General features: G+C 39.6%; 1 protein-coding gene across 3 annotated transcripts in view; it reads left to right on the top strand.

Moving 5' to 3' along the window:
- The first annotated feature begins 573 nt into the window (after positions 1-573).
- Positions 574-16,975, top strand: part of LOC109934731 (zinc finger protein 438) — a 69,205-nt gene continuing 52,803 nt past the window's right edge. For all 3 annotated transcript variants that reach the window (XM_048611793.1, XM_048611791.1, XM_048611794.1), the window contains exons 1-2: positions 574-656; positions 13,686-13,811. In XM_048611793.1, coding sequence (XP_048467750.1) covers positions 620-656; positions 13,686-13,811 — 163 coding nt within the window. In that variant the 5' untranslated portion in view covers positions 574-619. The remainder of the gene's footprint in view (positions 657-13,685; positions 13,812-16,975) is intronic.

Genomic DNA, 16,975 nt, shown 5'->3' with positions numbered 1-16,975 from the left:
TCTTAGTGCAATTGTCTGGATTACATATCCAATAATTAATAACCCTACATAACTGGTCCCATTACAAAGGAAATAGAAAATCTGTTTTCAGTGAAATAAAATTTGGCATATTTAAATCTGGATCCAAAATAATTGGTCAAGGCACAGCTACCATCTATGGAGCAAGACTATACTAACTAGCAATGGTGAATTGTCAATTGTAATTGAAGAGCGTAGCCATATTATTACAATTTCTTCTCTCCTGCAGTATGTCACTTTATTGTTTTAAAATCATAGTTTTTGTCCTCATGTTTCACTGCCTGGATCCTTTTTCCTTGTGTTTAGAGTTAAAGTCTTTGCTGTATGAATTATGCTGTATTGGTTTTGAAATAAGAATACATGAGAACTGTATGTAAACGTGCATGACTTATTAGCGTCCAATGTTTTGATTTCATCATATTTTCATTGTATTATTTAACAGAATTTTGTTCATACCAAAATGAAGTGGCATATAATGCTAGTAATACACAAAGTTGAATCAATTGTGTTTGCCTCCACACAAGAGAGTATTCTGTAATTTCTTTATTACAGACAAGAAGTTGACAATGTAGATGACAGCCAAACACAAATCTGTGAGCAGATGCAGGGTTTTATTCATGACTCACCAAAGGCTGCTGGTAAGATATTATCTTTCAGTAAATGCAGTGACTAACGTGGAGCACTAGAAAATCTTTTAAGTTGAAAAACTGTATTTTTCAGGTATAAAATTAGGGAAATGTTATAATTTGAATTAGTTATGTTTGCATTCTGTCACTAAAAACATGTTAACCCTGCATTCATTTATAGTGATCTTCTTTGTTATCTGTTTGCCCACTGGTGAAATTGCACTTTGCTCTGCGATCTTAAGTGCATAGTAATCATAGGAAGTAACCATTAAGATGCATGATGATGAAAGGGAGTAATGAGGATTCATTTAGAGATGAACTGCAGTATTTTTTTTGATAACTGTTATTGCATTTAGTTTTATAGCGCCATCAGATATATAGGACAATAAACAGTAAATCTTGCAGTTGACCATTTGTCACCTTTGTCACCTGAATGCCATGAAATTGGGAGAATTGATTTGAAGCACTGTTGAATTTGTTGACTTCTAAAGAAAAAGAACAACACAGGACAGGAACAGGCCCTTTGGTCCTCCAAGCCTACGCCAGCACATTTTGCCTTTCCATACCAAAACTGTTTTCACTTATTCCCATCCTATTCGTATATTCATCCAGGTGCTTTTTGAATCCTGCTGTTGTGTCCACTTCCTCCACCAGCTCTGGCAGCATGTTCCAGGCACTCTCACCACCCTTTGTGTGAAAAGCATGTTTCACACATCTCTCTTAAACTCCTACCCTCCCACAACCCCACTCCTTGAACCTGTGTCCATAGCAATTGACCCCTCCATCCTGGGAAAAGACCTTATACTTTCCACTCTGTGCATGCCATTCATATTCTTATAAAATTCTATCAGGTCGCCCTTCAACCTGCTCTGTTCCAGTGAAAACAAACCCAGTCTATCCACCTTTCTTCTTGGTTAAAATCCCCCATGCCATGTAACATCCTGGTAAACCTTTTCTGTACCCTCTCCAGAGCATCCACATCCTTCTGGTAGTGTGGTGACCAGCACTGTACGCAATATTCCAAGTGTGGCCTAACTAAAGTTCAATAAAGCTGCAGCATAACCTGCCTATCCTTTATACTCAATACCCCTTCCAATGAAGGCAAGCATGATATAGGCCTTTTTTTTTTTTTTACTACCTTCTCTACCTGCGCTGCCACCTTCAGTGAACTGTGGACCTGTATGCTTAGATCTCTCTGCATGTCAATGTTCCTAAGTGTTCTACCATTCACTGCATAATTTCCATCTGTACTTGATTTTCCAAACTGCCTCATCTCACGTTTGTCCAGATTAAACCCCATCTGTCATTTTTCTGCCCATGCCTCCAACTGATCTACATCCTGCTATATCCTCCGACAATCCTCCTCACTAACCGCAACTCCTCTAATCTTTGTATCATCTGCAAACTGAATAATTAGACCAGCAATGTTTCGTCCAAATTATGTAGACCATGACAACAGAGGTCCCAGCACTCGCCCCTGTGGAGCTTTCTGATGTTCTTCTCCTTGTGTACCCATAATTAAATTTAAATTCATATTGTCAGTTCTCATTTGCTTTTTCCATTCCAGTTCACTCCACTGTCCTCAGTTAGAATTGCTTCCAGTGTTACATGCAAATGTCTAAGCCAATGTCATTAATGTTACTTCATAGTTAAATGTCGATATACTGAAGTCTTGTGCCTGGGAATCAATCCCAGGTTAACTCAGTCCCCTGTATGGACAATCTTGGGACCCTCTGCTTCTCCCTGGAACTGAGGACCAAGCAGACCTGCCTAACCTTGTTCTCTCATCCAATAATCTCTCCTTCAACTTCCTTTACTTCATGTAAATAAAGGCGTCACTGTGGGTACCTGTAGGGGGGTTATTATTTGTTCAACTGTTCTAACACCCAGAGCACGTCAAACCCAACCAATGGCACTCTCCTATGCAATCTCAATAGTTATAAATCCCAGCCTTTTACCTTGTCTTGCTTCATTATTCAAAGCCCCAAATATTGCTTTGCGGTGAAACTATGTTTTATTTATACTTGTTTCAATTTAATCTCCCATGTTTGCTGTTCACAATGCATTCTGGACTTTGGGAGGAAATCACACAAGCTGACATTTTACGGAACACCTTCATTCAGTCCACACAAATGGCATCGCCTTTCCAGTTGCTTTGCATTTTAATTCATTACCTTGCTCACATGTTCACATTTTCTGTCCTTGGTATTCACAATATTCCATAGAAGTCCAATGCAAGCTGCAAAATAGAATAGTAGTTTGGATAGCATTTCATTTTGCATTTCAGTACTTTTACAGCCTTCTGGACTCAACACCGAGTTGAATAACTTCAGATCATGAGCATGATTTGTTCTTGGTTTTTGCTAAATGCCCTGTCTATGTTGTTTTAACATTTTTGCTAAATTCGCAGAATTGTCCTTAATTCTTCCATGAGCACTTACAATGTTTTACTTCTATAAACCAACCATTGCTTCTTTTTCCATGACATCTTTGTCATTTAATCGCTGTCATTCTTTAATCTTTCCCTGATCTGTCTTTCTACCTAACCATAAAACAAACAAGATGGCGGTGGCAGAGTAGGCAGCGTCCGGGCTGCTGTGCCCGGGCTTGTCTACTCGATCCGCTTTTCTTTTTTGTTCTTCCTTTCTCATGTTTTTGGTGGAAGGCAATAGGAAAGTGGCTTTTTTGGGGTGTGGAGTATTGCGGCTGGTGAGCTCAGATTGGAAGATTGGGACTGAGGCAGGTGGCAGAGGGGCAAGTGTGGGGAACTAGTATTGGTGGAGAAGACACGGCTAGGTGGAGGAAGGCTGTTTCAGGCAGCTGCTGTGGCTGCGTCCAGTGGACAGCTTCTGTGGAGTCTTGCAGCCAGGATTCCAGTGATCCGGTGTGGATGGCCTGCTTCAACAGCGGCTTTCATCCCTGTATTCCAGCAGCCCCACTTGGCAGTCTTGCAGTGGTACTGTCTTTTCCCGAAGCCAGAAACCATGAATTGAGCTAAGATGGACTTTGTCTTAATTTTTTATGTTTTCTTATCTGTCTCTTCTATTAATGCAGGTGCCTTGGTATGGCGACTTAAACACATTACTTTTTTTTGTAAAATGTACAAGTCACAATACATGACTATTCTATTCTGCTTGGTTTGATTCTGTGTTCTGTTCTGTTCTGTTCTATTCTATACCCACACTTTCTCAATATGATAAAACTTATCACATTTCTACCTCTGTTCAGTTCTGAAGAAGTCGTCTTGGACTCAAAATTTTAATTCTGTTTCTCTCTCAACAGATTGAGAACATTCACTGTTTTGGTTCCATGTCAACTCAGTGACTTTAAGAAACTAAGCATATCAGAAATATTACATTACATGATATAAGTATAAAGAAGGTAGCAAGGTGGCTTTCTGTTGCATCTATATGTGTGTGTCTTTTTCTTCCTATATTCTTGGTTATATGCAATCTGTAGTTCACCATGTCTTCAGTTCCCTTAGCCATTTTTTGGATCAACCTCTGTGGACCTCTTTAGCTTTGTCACTGGATTTTACTTTTCTTCTGTTTGTCTATTCCCTTCCACCACCAACTCAACAAATATCTCTCAATCACTATATTTGCATTTTAGAAATTTGGGAAATAATCTTCAGCACTTGATTAAAAAGTATATTGTTCACTTATAGTAACAGGTGGGCATACATTCATCTTCCTGACCCTTCATATCAAGATTGTGAAAGCTGCAGCCTGCATGAATGTGTGTACTCCATGATGCGTTTTCTTTTGTACAGCAAAGCATTCTGGCTCTACTTATCGCTGCTTCTGGGCACCAAACCTGTGATTGAGAGTTCAGTGAGGGAGGACATGCTAATGGGATTTCCTTGATACAAAAACACTGGAGCTCCAACATGCTGTGCTCAGTAATAGATGAATATTCAGCAATATTGCATTTTTCTTTCTTTTTGGATTTTTCCTTTTTTCCACCTTTACTCATTAATTATGATTGGTCCTGCAAACGTTAACCTACAGAATAAAATCTACTGATATAAAGCTACTCTGAGACCAGGACTTTTGTCTGCGGCTTCATTTGACCATATAATTGTGCTTCAATATATTAACACTTGCAGCTCCTTTATATCAGATTACAACATGTGCAGGTGCACCTATTTCTTATGTAAAATAGAAAATACAGTCTGGGATAATTCACCATGAGAATGAGCACTTTTCTGATTGTCTACATCTGTTGCAATAATGTAGCCAATGCCAGTGACAAGAAAGCAAGACTAAAACATCTGCCCAGGAGACCACCAACAGATGTTAACATTGCAGATGGTTTGCATGATAGTCATTCAGTGACAAAGGCAGGATACTTTGACAACAGTGTTATTAATCTCTGCCAAAAAAAAGTAACGGGTGTCTTGAATCAGCCAGAAAGCCACCATTAATCAAGAACTAATTGATAAGAAAGAGGTTTTATTAACTGCTTAACATCTGTAAATGTGATTAGAACAGCACACTTTTCTGGCTTCGTGGTGAGATTTAGACTAGAATTGTATTTCTTTTTGTGAATTGTACCTGATACAACACATCTTTCTTAGAGGTGGTTAGCAGGGTCTCATACCTCCTGACATCTCTCATTTAATAAGCTAGTCTTCCACTTTATATCTTGTGCTTACCAAAAGGTACTCTACTCTCTATGTATACAGCTGCAACCTTTGTTAAAATTTTAATGTTGCCATTCCATTTAACAGTTTAAAAAATAAACCATTACTTTCTGCACATCCCATTTCTTACTTAAAAAGTCTCTGAGTAATATTTTTTTCCAGCAGGCAGAGATGAATCTTATTTTAGCTAGCATTGAAATTTGTGCTAGTCTGTGCAATTTGGTTGGAATTTGCGCACTTCAGGACAGATTAAGTAGTCAGGGGAATGGATCAAAGGGATGTAAATGCTGATCAAGACATTCACTTAAAAAGGAAATGCATTTTGGTTACTTTAATGCAGAACATTGAAGCTTCAGTATGCTGTGTAGTGTATTGGACATTTTCATGATATGGAACAGATTAACATTCAACAATATTGCATTTTTCTTTCTTTCTGGATTCTTCCTGTTTACCAGCTTTACCTTATACATTTTGATGTCTCATGCAAACATTAACCTACAGAATAAAACCTCCTGATATACAACTATATTGAGATCAGGGTTTTTGTCTGTTACCCAATTTGATCACATTATTTTACTTCCTTTATATCAAATTACTGTAAAGTATAGGTGCACGTATTGCTCACGTACAATAGAAAACAATCCTGGATAATTTTTCAATGGTTACATTATTGCAACAGACAAACAGAGATCAGTGATAATCCCAAGAACAGCTGTAAGTCAGAAAGTGGAAGGACTGGAGAAACTCAAGAAAAATACAATCGCCAGGGAGTGTGGCTCAGCAAGCTGTTGGAGCTGTTGGGTGAAGAGACCCTGTGTCCTGATGGACTTTAGGACTGCAGGAGTTCCACAAGTTTGCGTTCTCAGCCCAAGCATCTTCAGCAGCATCATTGTGACCTTCCCTTCATCATAGGGTTAGAATTTTTTTTAAAAATCCTTTCGTGGGGCTTGGGTGTCACTGCTTGGCCAGAATTTATTGCCCATCCCTAATTACCCTGGAGAAGGTGGTGATGAAGTGCCACCTTGAACAGCTGCAGTCCATGTGTTGTTAGGGAGGGTTATCCATGATTTTGGCCCAGCAATGGTGAAGGAACAGTGATATATTTCCAAGTCAAGATGGTGAGTGGCTAGGAAGGGATCTTGCAGGTGGTGATGTTCTCATATATCTGATACCCTTGTCCTTCTAGATGGACATGTTCGTGGGTTTGGAAGGTGCTGTCTGAGGATCTTTGGTGAATTTCTGCAGTGCATCTTGTAGATAGCAGATACTGCTGCTACTGAGCTTCGGTGGTGGACGGAGTGGATATTTATGGATGTGGTGCCAAACAAGCGGGCTACTTTGTCCTGATGATGTCAAGCTTCTTGAGTGTTATTAGAGCTGCAGTCTCCAGGCTAGTGGGAAGGATTCTGTCACGCTCCTGACTTGTGCCTTGTAGATTACGGACAGGCTTTGGAGAATCAGGAGGTGAGTTATTCGCAGCAGTATTCCTGGCCTCTCACCTGCTGTTGTGCCAACACTGCAAATAGTACTCAACTTGTGGCTTAGATAATGATAAAGGGCAGCACGGTGGCTGAGTGGTTAGCACAGCTGCCTCACAGCACCAGGTACCCGGGTTCGATTCCACCCTCGGGAAACTGTCTGTGTGGAATTTGCACATTCTCCCCGTGTCTGTGTGGGTTTCCTCCGGGTGCTCCAGTTCCCTCCCACAGTCCAAAGATGTGCACACTAGGTAAATTGGCCATGCTAAATTGCCCATAGTGTTCAGGGATGTGTAGATTAGGTGGGTTATAGGGGAATGGGTCTGGGTGGGATGCTCTGAGGGTCGGTGTGGACTTGTTGGATCGAAGGGCCTGTTTCCACACTGTACGGATTCTATGATAGCTCCAGCTTAATTTCTCTGCATTGTCATCTGCTATACCTTGGCTAATAAAGGAAAGGATCCCAAATGCCTTTTTACCCACCTTATTATCCTGTCCTGGTACTTTCAGGGATCTGAGGACATTCACTTCAAAGTATTTTCAGTGTTCTTGCATTAATTATATATTGCTTTGCTTTGTTTGCCCTTCCCGAATGTATTATCCCATACTTCTTTGGGTTGGATACTATTTGCCAGTTTTCTGTCCACCTGACCAGTCCATTGCTATCTTACTGCAGTCTTCAGCTATCCTCCTCACTATGAACAATGAGGCTACAAACGTTTGATGATACCTTTTACATTTAAGTCCAAATTGTTAATTAAGTGCCAAAAATCTCTTGAAAGAATAAAAAAAACACAAGATAGGTATATGATTGTGAGTATATTGAGTTTTAAATATCACTAGCCCTACAGAAGTTGGCTCCCATTTGACACCTGGAGGATTTGAATATCCCTGACCATTTTTTTTTTACTTTATTCATTCATGGGATGAGGGCGCCGCTGTCTAGGCCAGCATTTATTGCCCATCACTAATTGCCCAGAGGGCAGTTCAGAGTCAACCACATTGCTGTGGGTCTGGAGTCGCAAGTAGACCAGACCAGGTAAGGATGGCAGTTTCCTTCCCTAAAGGACATTAGTATATTTATTGAATTCAAATTCCACCATCTGCCATGGTGGGATTCGAACCTAAGTCCCCAGAACATTACCTGGGTGTCTGGATTAACAGTTCAGCGATAAAACCAATAGGCTGTTGCCTCCCCAATGTTTTGCTCAGTATAGTTGTATTTTTACATGATTTGTTGAAAACGCCGTGTTATCATTTGGAAAAGAACCTTGTCACAGAGCCTGTGGCTAGATATGGAGGCTGAGACTTATCAACCTGGTCTTTGCCAGCTAATCTGCCTTTTATATTCCCGATAACGTGGAGGTGCCGATGTTGGAGACTGGAGTGACTTCACCTGATGAAGGGGCTGCATTCTGACAGCTTGTGATTTCAAATAAACCTGTTGGACTATAACCTGGTGTTGTGTGATTTCCAATTTTTTTCATATTCCCATCAGAGGAGTCTAAATGACTGAAAGCACACTGTATAAGGTGCAGAGGACAGAGTGAGGTGGACAGAGAGTGTGATATTTATGGAAAAAAACTGGATGAGCATGATGTCTTTCTCAGGTTGACTTTGAATGATCTTTTAGTTCATAAACCAGGGACTTCCTTGTTGCATTAGACTGGGAATGTACGTGACAGAACCAACAGAATTTTCAGACTTTTTTTGATTCTTTAATGGGATTGGCTAGGCAAGTATTTATTGGCCATCTCTAAATATCCAGAGGGTAGTTAAGAATCAACCATATTGCTGTGCGTCTGGATTCATATGTAGACCAGATCAGGTAAGGATGGCGGATTTCCTTCCCTAAAGGACATTATTTAGAATTTTACACCAATCGACAGTGGTTATGTGGTCACTATTAGAATTTTTTTTTTTAATTTCAGATTTTCTTTTAAACTAAATTCAGATTTCACCAATGCCATGATGGGATTTGAACCCAAATCTTCAGAACCTTAGCCTGGTATTCTGGATTACTGGCTGGGACAGGATAGGTTGGCAAGTTTCAATCTCCATACCTTGCCGTAGGCTCTGTGGTAAAGTTCTTTTCCAAGTGATAATGTCTGCAGCCTGGGCTTCCGTGAAATGTCACTCGAAGTTTAGAATGCCATGGTATTTTCTTCCATTTAACCCGTATGTTATAGTTGAGGGTTCTGTGATCATGGAATGTATGAGTGCTGAGTTGCAAACAAATCTGAGATTCTGTAGCATTTAAATTTATTTTGTCATTGCCTTAATTATTTATTTAAGAATTGATGGCAGTTAATCAGGGTTACATTGTACATTCATGTTACATTCAAGAAGGGTTTTCATTAATCTGGTATTTTGATTTATTGATTTCCAATTTCTTAACAATACTGGAAAGTGTAATGAGTATGAAGTGTTGTCCCTTTATCAAAGTGCTGTGGAAAGAGGAGATCAGTTGTGTAACAATCACTAGTGACACCATCTTTGCAGTGGTTTCATTTTGGGGACTCTGGCTGTGCATTGCATTGATGTGTCCACTCATAGTTGGGATGGGGGGTAAGGAGTACAGTCCTAATTCTTAATGAATTCATCTAAACAAAGGAGATTACCTTTATCTTGAATAAAAACAGGAAGTGCTTGAGAAATTCAGTAAGTCTGGTAACATTTGTAGAGAGAGAAAAAGAAATCTTCTTTTATTTAAACTTCATTTGAACTTTATCTTATCTTGCCCAAGTTCACCCAATCTTCGCACTTGATTTATTTGTTTTTCAAAACCTTTGAACTTCTGTTGTTTACACGGCACTTTTTTTAAAAGCAGAATATTCAAGTAGCTGAGTGATTTTCAACCCCAATTTAGTTTGAGAGATTCATTGTTTTACAAGCTTCTTTCCAGTAAGTTGATAGCACGCTGGATTAATGCATGGGGAATGTTATGCTTACTGAGCAGTTGGGTAATTTCCATGCTGCAATATCACACGTTAAGTCTTTATTGTGTTGCGATCTCCATAAGGGCTGATAACATACAAAGAGAAATACAAATTTCCAGTTCATGTCCAAAAGAGTAATATTATTTTTTTTACATCCGAAGTCTAAACAAATAAAATTTCTATTGACTAAGTGCCATTTTCTTTTGTAGGCAACTTGTACTTTAAACTGTAGAAATAAAAGGTACCTATATTACACGCTGCACTCTCCAAGGAATAACAGTTTTTATCACGAACAGTTCTTAGGTGTTCCCAAGTTCCAATGAGTTGCTTCTCTTTTACTTTCCCAGCTGGGCAACCTCTAATTCCAGAAGCATCTCTCAATACAAGTTACAGGTTGAGCATTTTCTCTGCTTAAAATGTGACCTGGCTGGTTCTATTTATTGATTTTTTTCTTTGCAATTTGCTAAAGACCACACTAGTCAAGAGTGTGCCATCTATCCATGATATCCTGGGTTTAAAGGGAAGTCTGTAACCTGATCTCAGAATCACAGAATCATTGTGATGGAGAAGGAAGCCTATTGTGCTCGTTATCTAGTTCCAATCTCCTACCTCTGCCTAATTTCCCTGCAAAGCGTTACTATCCAAAAAATCATCCAATGCTCTCTTGAAAGCTTCAGTCTCAAAATGGATTCCTCTACCCTCTTTTCCATAGCAACGGGAAACATTTTAGCTTTGTATATCACTATAAATAATAATTAGTTATCTTTGATCATAACTTATGGAGTCATACAGCATGGAAGCAGACCCTTTGGTTTGACTCGTCCATGTCAACCATGTTTCCAAAGCTAAACTAGTCCCACTTTGCCTGCATTTGACCCATATACCTTTCCAAATGTGTTTTAAATGTTGCAACTATACCTGCATCTACCACTTCCTGTGGCAGTTCATTCCACACACGAATCACTCTGTGTGAAAATGTTGCCCCTCAGGTCCCTTTTAAATCTTTTTCCTCTTACCTTAAAAATACGAATCCTTGTTTTGAACTCCCGCCCCCCAACACCGCGCCCCCACCCCACGCCAGGGAAACGAACTTTGCTATTCACCTTATCTTCATGATCTTATAAACCTCTATAAGGTCACCCCTCAACCTTCTCCACTCCAGTGAAAAAGTCCCAGTCTATCCAGTGTTTCCTTATAATGCAAACCCTCCAGCCCTGGCAACATCCTGGTAAATTTTGTTTTGAACCCTCTCCAATTTAATAATGTCCTTCCTATAGCAGGGCAGCCAGAACTGTACACAGTACTGCAAAAGTGGCCTCACCAACGCCCTGTACAACATAACAGCCCAACTCCTTTACCCAGTGGTCTGAACAATGAAAGCAAGCATACTAGACACCTTCTTAACCACCCACAGCTGTCTAGCTGTGACGCAGCTTTCAAAGAACTATGTACCTGAACCCCTAGGTTTCTCTGTTCGACACTCTATACCCAGGGCCCTGCTATTAACTATGTAAGTCCTGCCCTTGTTTGTTTTATTAAAATTCAAAATCTCGCATTTATTCAAATTAAACTGCATCTGTCACTCCTCAGCCCATTGGCCCAATTGATCAAGATCCCTTTATAATCTTAAATAACTTTCTTCACTGTCGACTACACCACCAGTTTTGATGTCAAGAGCAAACTTACTAACCATGGCTCCTAAATTCTAATGCAAATCATTTATATAAATGACAAACAATAGGGGACCCAGCACCCATCTCTGCGGAACATCAGTGGTCACAGGCTTCCAGTCTGAAAAGCAACCCTCCACCACCACCCTCTGTCTCCTACCATAAAACCAATTTTGACAAGCTCTCCCTGAATCCCATATAATCTAACTTTGCTAATTAGTCCACCGTGCAGAGCCTCGTCAAAGTCTTTCCTAAAGTCCATGTAGAAAACATCAGCTTTGCCTCCATCAGTCTTATTGGTTACATCCTCAAAAAAACTCAATCAAGTTTGTAAAACATGATTTCCTATGCACAAAGCCATGCTGACTATCCCTAATCAGTCCTTGCCTTTCCAAATGCACGTAAATCCTCTCAGGATTCCCTCCAACAACTTACCCACCACTGATGTCAAACTCACAGATCTGTAGGTTCCAGGCTTCTCCCTACAGCCTTTCTTAAATAAAGGCACATCATTAGCTGCCCTCTGGTCCTCCGACACCTCACCCGTGGCTGTAGATGATACAAATATCACTGCTAGGAGCCCCGCAATTTCTTCCCTAACTTTCTACAACAACCTGGGACACATTTGATCAAGTCCTGGAAATTTATTCACCTTTATGTTTTTTTTAGGACCTCCAGCACTTTGTCTTCTGTAATGTGGACTGTTTTCGACTCATCAATATATATTTCCCCCGAGTTCCCTATCCCCCATTTCTTTTTCTAAAGCACAAACTGATACAAAATATTTGTTTAGTATCTCTCCCATCTCCTTAGTATCTCTCCCATCTTCTCTGATTCCACACGTAAGATGACCTCGTTGGTTTTTAAGGGGCCCTATTCTCTCCCTTGTTGCCATGCCTTATTTCCCAAGAGAAGGTCAAGTTTTGCTCCTTCTCTAGTTGATACACCTGCATATTGACAAAGAAGATTTTCTTGAACACATCGAACAAATTCCTCACCATCCAAGCCCTTAACACTATGGCAGTCCCCTAGTATCAGAACCCAATTAATCGTACATATATCTGAAATCTCTCGACATACTTGTTCCTCACTTTCCCTCTGACTACTGGGGGGCCTATAGTACAGTTCTGTCAAGGTGATCATCCCTTTCTTATTTCTGAGTTCCACCCATATAGCTTTACTGGACCATCCCTCAGAAATATCCTCTCTATGTATAACAGTAATATTTTCCTTAATTAAAAATGCCTTTCCCCCTCCTCTCTCGCCTCTTTTTCTATCCCTCCTATAGCATCGAAACCGTGGAACGTTGAGCTGCCAGTCCTGTCCCTCCCTCAGCCATATTTCTGTAATTTCTGTGATGTCCCAGTTCCATTTTCCCATACATGCCCTGAGTTCATCTACCTTACCTATAAGACCCCTTGCATTGAAATAGATGCAGTGTAATTCAGAGTTACCTCGTTCTGTGACTTGCTCTTGCCTGCCTTTTTCTAATTAGCTTGCTCTTTTTAAATTAAAAACCATCCTCGTTGCTTTTCTGAGATTTGGGCTGAAGTGCGTCATTTGGACAGACTAGAGGGAACTAACATTGCTTCTAAAAATGCTTTACCTGACTTGTAAGTGCTTTTGGTGACCTGTGTGCCTAAAATAGAAAACCTCCCTTTTCCCAACACTATGTTACTTACCTTGAAAATAAAATGGATGATTCTATTCTAATTGTTTCACAGAAGATTAAAAATTATCATGTCACAAATCTACAGAATGCTATAAGTGTTTTGGTGCAGAAAGAGAACATTTAGCCCATTGTGTCTGCACTGACTCTCCAATTCTTTTCAAATAGTCTAATGCCCTTTAAATGCTTGAATTGAACCTGTTTTCCACAGTATTTTCAGGCAGTACATTCCAGAAGTGACCCACTCATGGCTGAAGAATTCTGTATACAGTGTGGGACATATTTGAGGTGGTAATTGGCTTATTTCCAAGGCTACTAATTAGTAAATTTAATGGAAAATGGATGGGATCACAGTGGTATCACTAAAAGCTCATGTATAGCATAATTCAATCATTGTAAATCAGTAAGTCTAATTATAAATGGATGGAATCACAGAATGATGATACCATAAACATCTAGAAGTCCCTTGTTTAAACAAAAATGATTTTTTTTCCAGTCACTAAAATCATAACTTGAATATTTTCAATTACTGATTTGGAATCCAGTAAATTTTTACAAGGGATATTGGCAGCATTAGTATTTAGTTTGATTGCTTTCTACCCTTGGAGATTGGTTTGTGACTGATTACTTACTGTTACAGGACTGCAGTTATTTCATTTAAATCAAAATGAGAAACAGCAAGTATTGCCAACGACATTTGGTCAACATACACAAGAGAAGCATGCTGGAATGACAGATGGGCCTAACAGTGTACATAAGGACAAAGGTAAATGGCTGCAGAATCTGAGTTAGTGCTTAGAGACGTGTTGAACACGATAAAATTATACTGTGGCCCAACAAAAAAATGTTTTAAGAAATTTATTTGAGAAAATACTGAAAGAATTGATGAAGAGTCGCAATGAGCCTTTACACAACAATTAATTTTCATGTAAAGTAACTTTGATTGTAACACCCATTGTTTGTTGCTCATGTATTTTTTTAAACTATATAAAATACCTGTCAGCAAAGCTGTACAAAAGCACAGCTCACACACTCAATGTATTTAAACTAATTTAAATAAATGTATTTTATGAGATGTAGAAAGGAAGTATATCTGTGTGTGTGAAGGATTTCAAAGAGAGAAACAAACAGGCAATACCTCAGAGGCAGAGTTAAGAAATCAAAAACAAATAGAGAGTAAAAGTGCAACTACTTTTAATCAATAAGGAAGCAAAACTCTCAAACTGGGAGGTAGTAGAGTTTCAAGATTAGATAAATCTTTGGGCAAATAGATATATATTTGAAATATTAATCTTAAATTAATATTATAGACAGTTTTAAGTTTATTTTGGTAACTTTGCATAAAAGTTAAGTAAAATACTTTACAAAGACATTTAAAGTATTCATGTCCTAGAGCCTCCTGGGCTAGTTATGGTACACTTTGGAGGTTTCAAGGAGATGAGAGGTAGCGACTGTAACAGACTGTTTAATGTAACTCCAGAGGTAAAGTAAATATAAAAATAGTGTTCAGAAGGCCAGTGGTTTCTTCAGGCAAGTCAACTGAAAGAGAGTAGCAAGAACTGCATTCCAGTTTACATCATCCCATGAGGATCATCAGTGTTTCTGTTTGATTTTTAGAAATATGTTTCCATGAGTTGCTGAAACAGTGGAAGACATAAGTATAAAACCATTATTCAAACCATGGGGCAGAAGGTTAGAATTTAATGTTTTTGTGGGTCTTCCAGAAATAGGAGTTTTTTAAAGTTTTTAAAAAAGTATTTTAAAACTCTCAGAAGGGAAATGGTTTAAAATTTGAAAAGATGTTTTACATGTTAATGAAGAGCAGTCAGGAAAGTGGGACCAAACCCCTTCAGAGAACTGCTCTAAAAATATTGGATTCAGTGCCTTTACCTGTAGTTCTTTGGTGAGTTTTTCAAAGCAGTGTTTCTCAGTAAAATTGCTCATCTTCTCTCAGCTATGTGCAGAAAGGATCAACTAGGCAATATTTAATGTACTAGCTTACATTAGAACGCAGTCTCCATGCAACTTACAGGCCGAGACCAGATATCTCTGCACTAGTATGCATTGAAGGTACTGTCTCCTCTGGGGATGCTAACCAGAGATTCCTAAACCATGCATTGTTACCCCCATTGGGGCTGAGGGACAGTCAATTGTGGTCGTGAGTGCTGAGGCTTTTCAGATTGGTGACTGTCGAACAAGCCTGTGGTTGGACATTCCTGGGATTGGCAGCACGAGGTCCAATAGAGTCTTTTAAATGGTTGTGAGCCGAACCATTGACATGTACTCGACAACTGTACATAGAACCTTCTATCACTCTGAAGTTGTACCAATTTCTAAGCTTTGAAGTGGGGTCATAGTGAGAAAAGATTTGGAAATCACTGGATTAACCATTCTAGTTTTCATTCATTCTATTTATTTTGTCCTATTTTTCCTTCTCCCCAACCCCACCTCCAAAAAAAAACTGTCTTCCCCTTACAATTATTGGAGATCAGAATGTGAACCTCTTTGCAGTTTTCTATGGAAACTTGCCATTTATAATATTGCCAACAATTCAAATGCGGCAGATTTTTGACAAGTTTTCATTTGGAGCATGCTTCATTATAGAGGCATAGAGTCAAGGAGTAATACAGCATGGAAACAGATCCTTCAGTCCAACTCATCCGTGCCAACCAGATATCCTAAACTGATCTGGTACCATTTGGCCCATATCCCTTTAAACCCTTCTTATTCATGTATCCATCCAGATGCCTTTAAATTTTGTAATTTTACCCACCTCCACCACCTCCTCTGGCAGCTTATTCCATACATGCACCACCCTCTGTGTGAAAAAGTTGTTCCTTGGGGTCCCTTTTAAATCTTTCTCCTCTCACCTTAAACCTATGCCGTCTAGATTTGGACTCCCCTACCCTGGAAAAAAGACTTAGCTATTCACCCTAACCATGCCCTTCATGATTTTATAAACCTCTATAACGTCCCCTCTCAGCTTCCAATTCTCCAAGGAAAACAAAAATCTCAGCCTATACAGCCTCTCCCTGTAGCTCAAACCCTTCAATCCTGGCAACATCCTTGTAAATCTTTTCTGAACCCTTTCAAATTTAGCAACATATTTCCTATAACAGGAAGACCAGAATTGTTTGTAGTATTTTAAAAGTGGCCTCAACCAATATCCTGCACAACTGCAACATGACGTCCCAACTCCTGTACTCAGTGCACTGACCAATGAAGACAAGCATGCCAAACGCTTTCTTCACCATCTAGTCTATCTATAACTCCATTTTCAAAGAATTGTGCATCTGCACCCCTAGGTCTTTTTGTTCAGCAACACTCCTAGGTCCTTGCCATTAACTGTGTAAGTCCTGCCCTGGTTTGCCTTATTAAAATGCAACACGTTTATCTAATTTAAAATAGAACTGTCACTTCTCAGCCCATTGGCCTATCTGATCAAGGTCCCGTTGAACCTAAGATAACCTTCTTCACTGTCCACTAGACCACCAATTTTGGTGTCATCTGCAAACTTACTATCCATACCTCCTATATTCCCATCCAAATCATTTGTATAAATGACAAAAAGCAGTGGACCCAGCACTGATCCTTGTTGCAGTCTGCTGATTACAGACCTCCAGTCCAAAAAAAACAACCCTCTACCACCATCTTCTGTGATCTACCTTCAAGCCAATTTTGTATCCAATTGGCTAACTAACTCTGAATCAGAGATAGTAGGAACTGCAGATGCTGGAGAATCCGAGACAACAAGGTGCAGGGCTGGATGAACACAGCAGGCCAAGCAGCATCATAGGAGCAGAGAGGCTGACGTTTCGGGCCTAGACCCTTCATCAGAAAAGGGGGAGGGGAAGGGGGTTTTGAAATAAATAGGGAGAGAGTGGGAGGCGGATAGAAGAGGGATAGAGGAGAGGATAGGTGGAGAGGAAA

This window comes from Rhincodon typus, chromosome 2 (assembly GCF_021869965.1).
Source record: "Rhincodon typus isolate 14 chromosome 2, sRhiTyp1.1, whole genome shotgun sequence".
NCBI classification, from domain to species: Eukaryota; Metazoa; Chordata; class Chondrichthyes; order Orectolobiformes; family Rhincodontidae; genus Rhincodon; species Rhincodon typus.
Note: the sequence above shows the minus strand (reverse complement) of the source record. Positions and strands in the feature narration are given on the sequence as shown.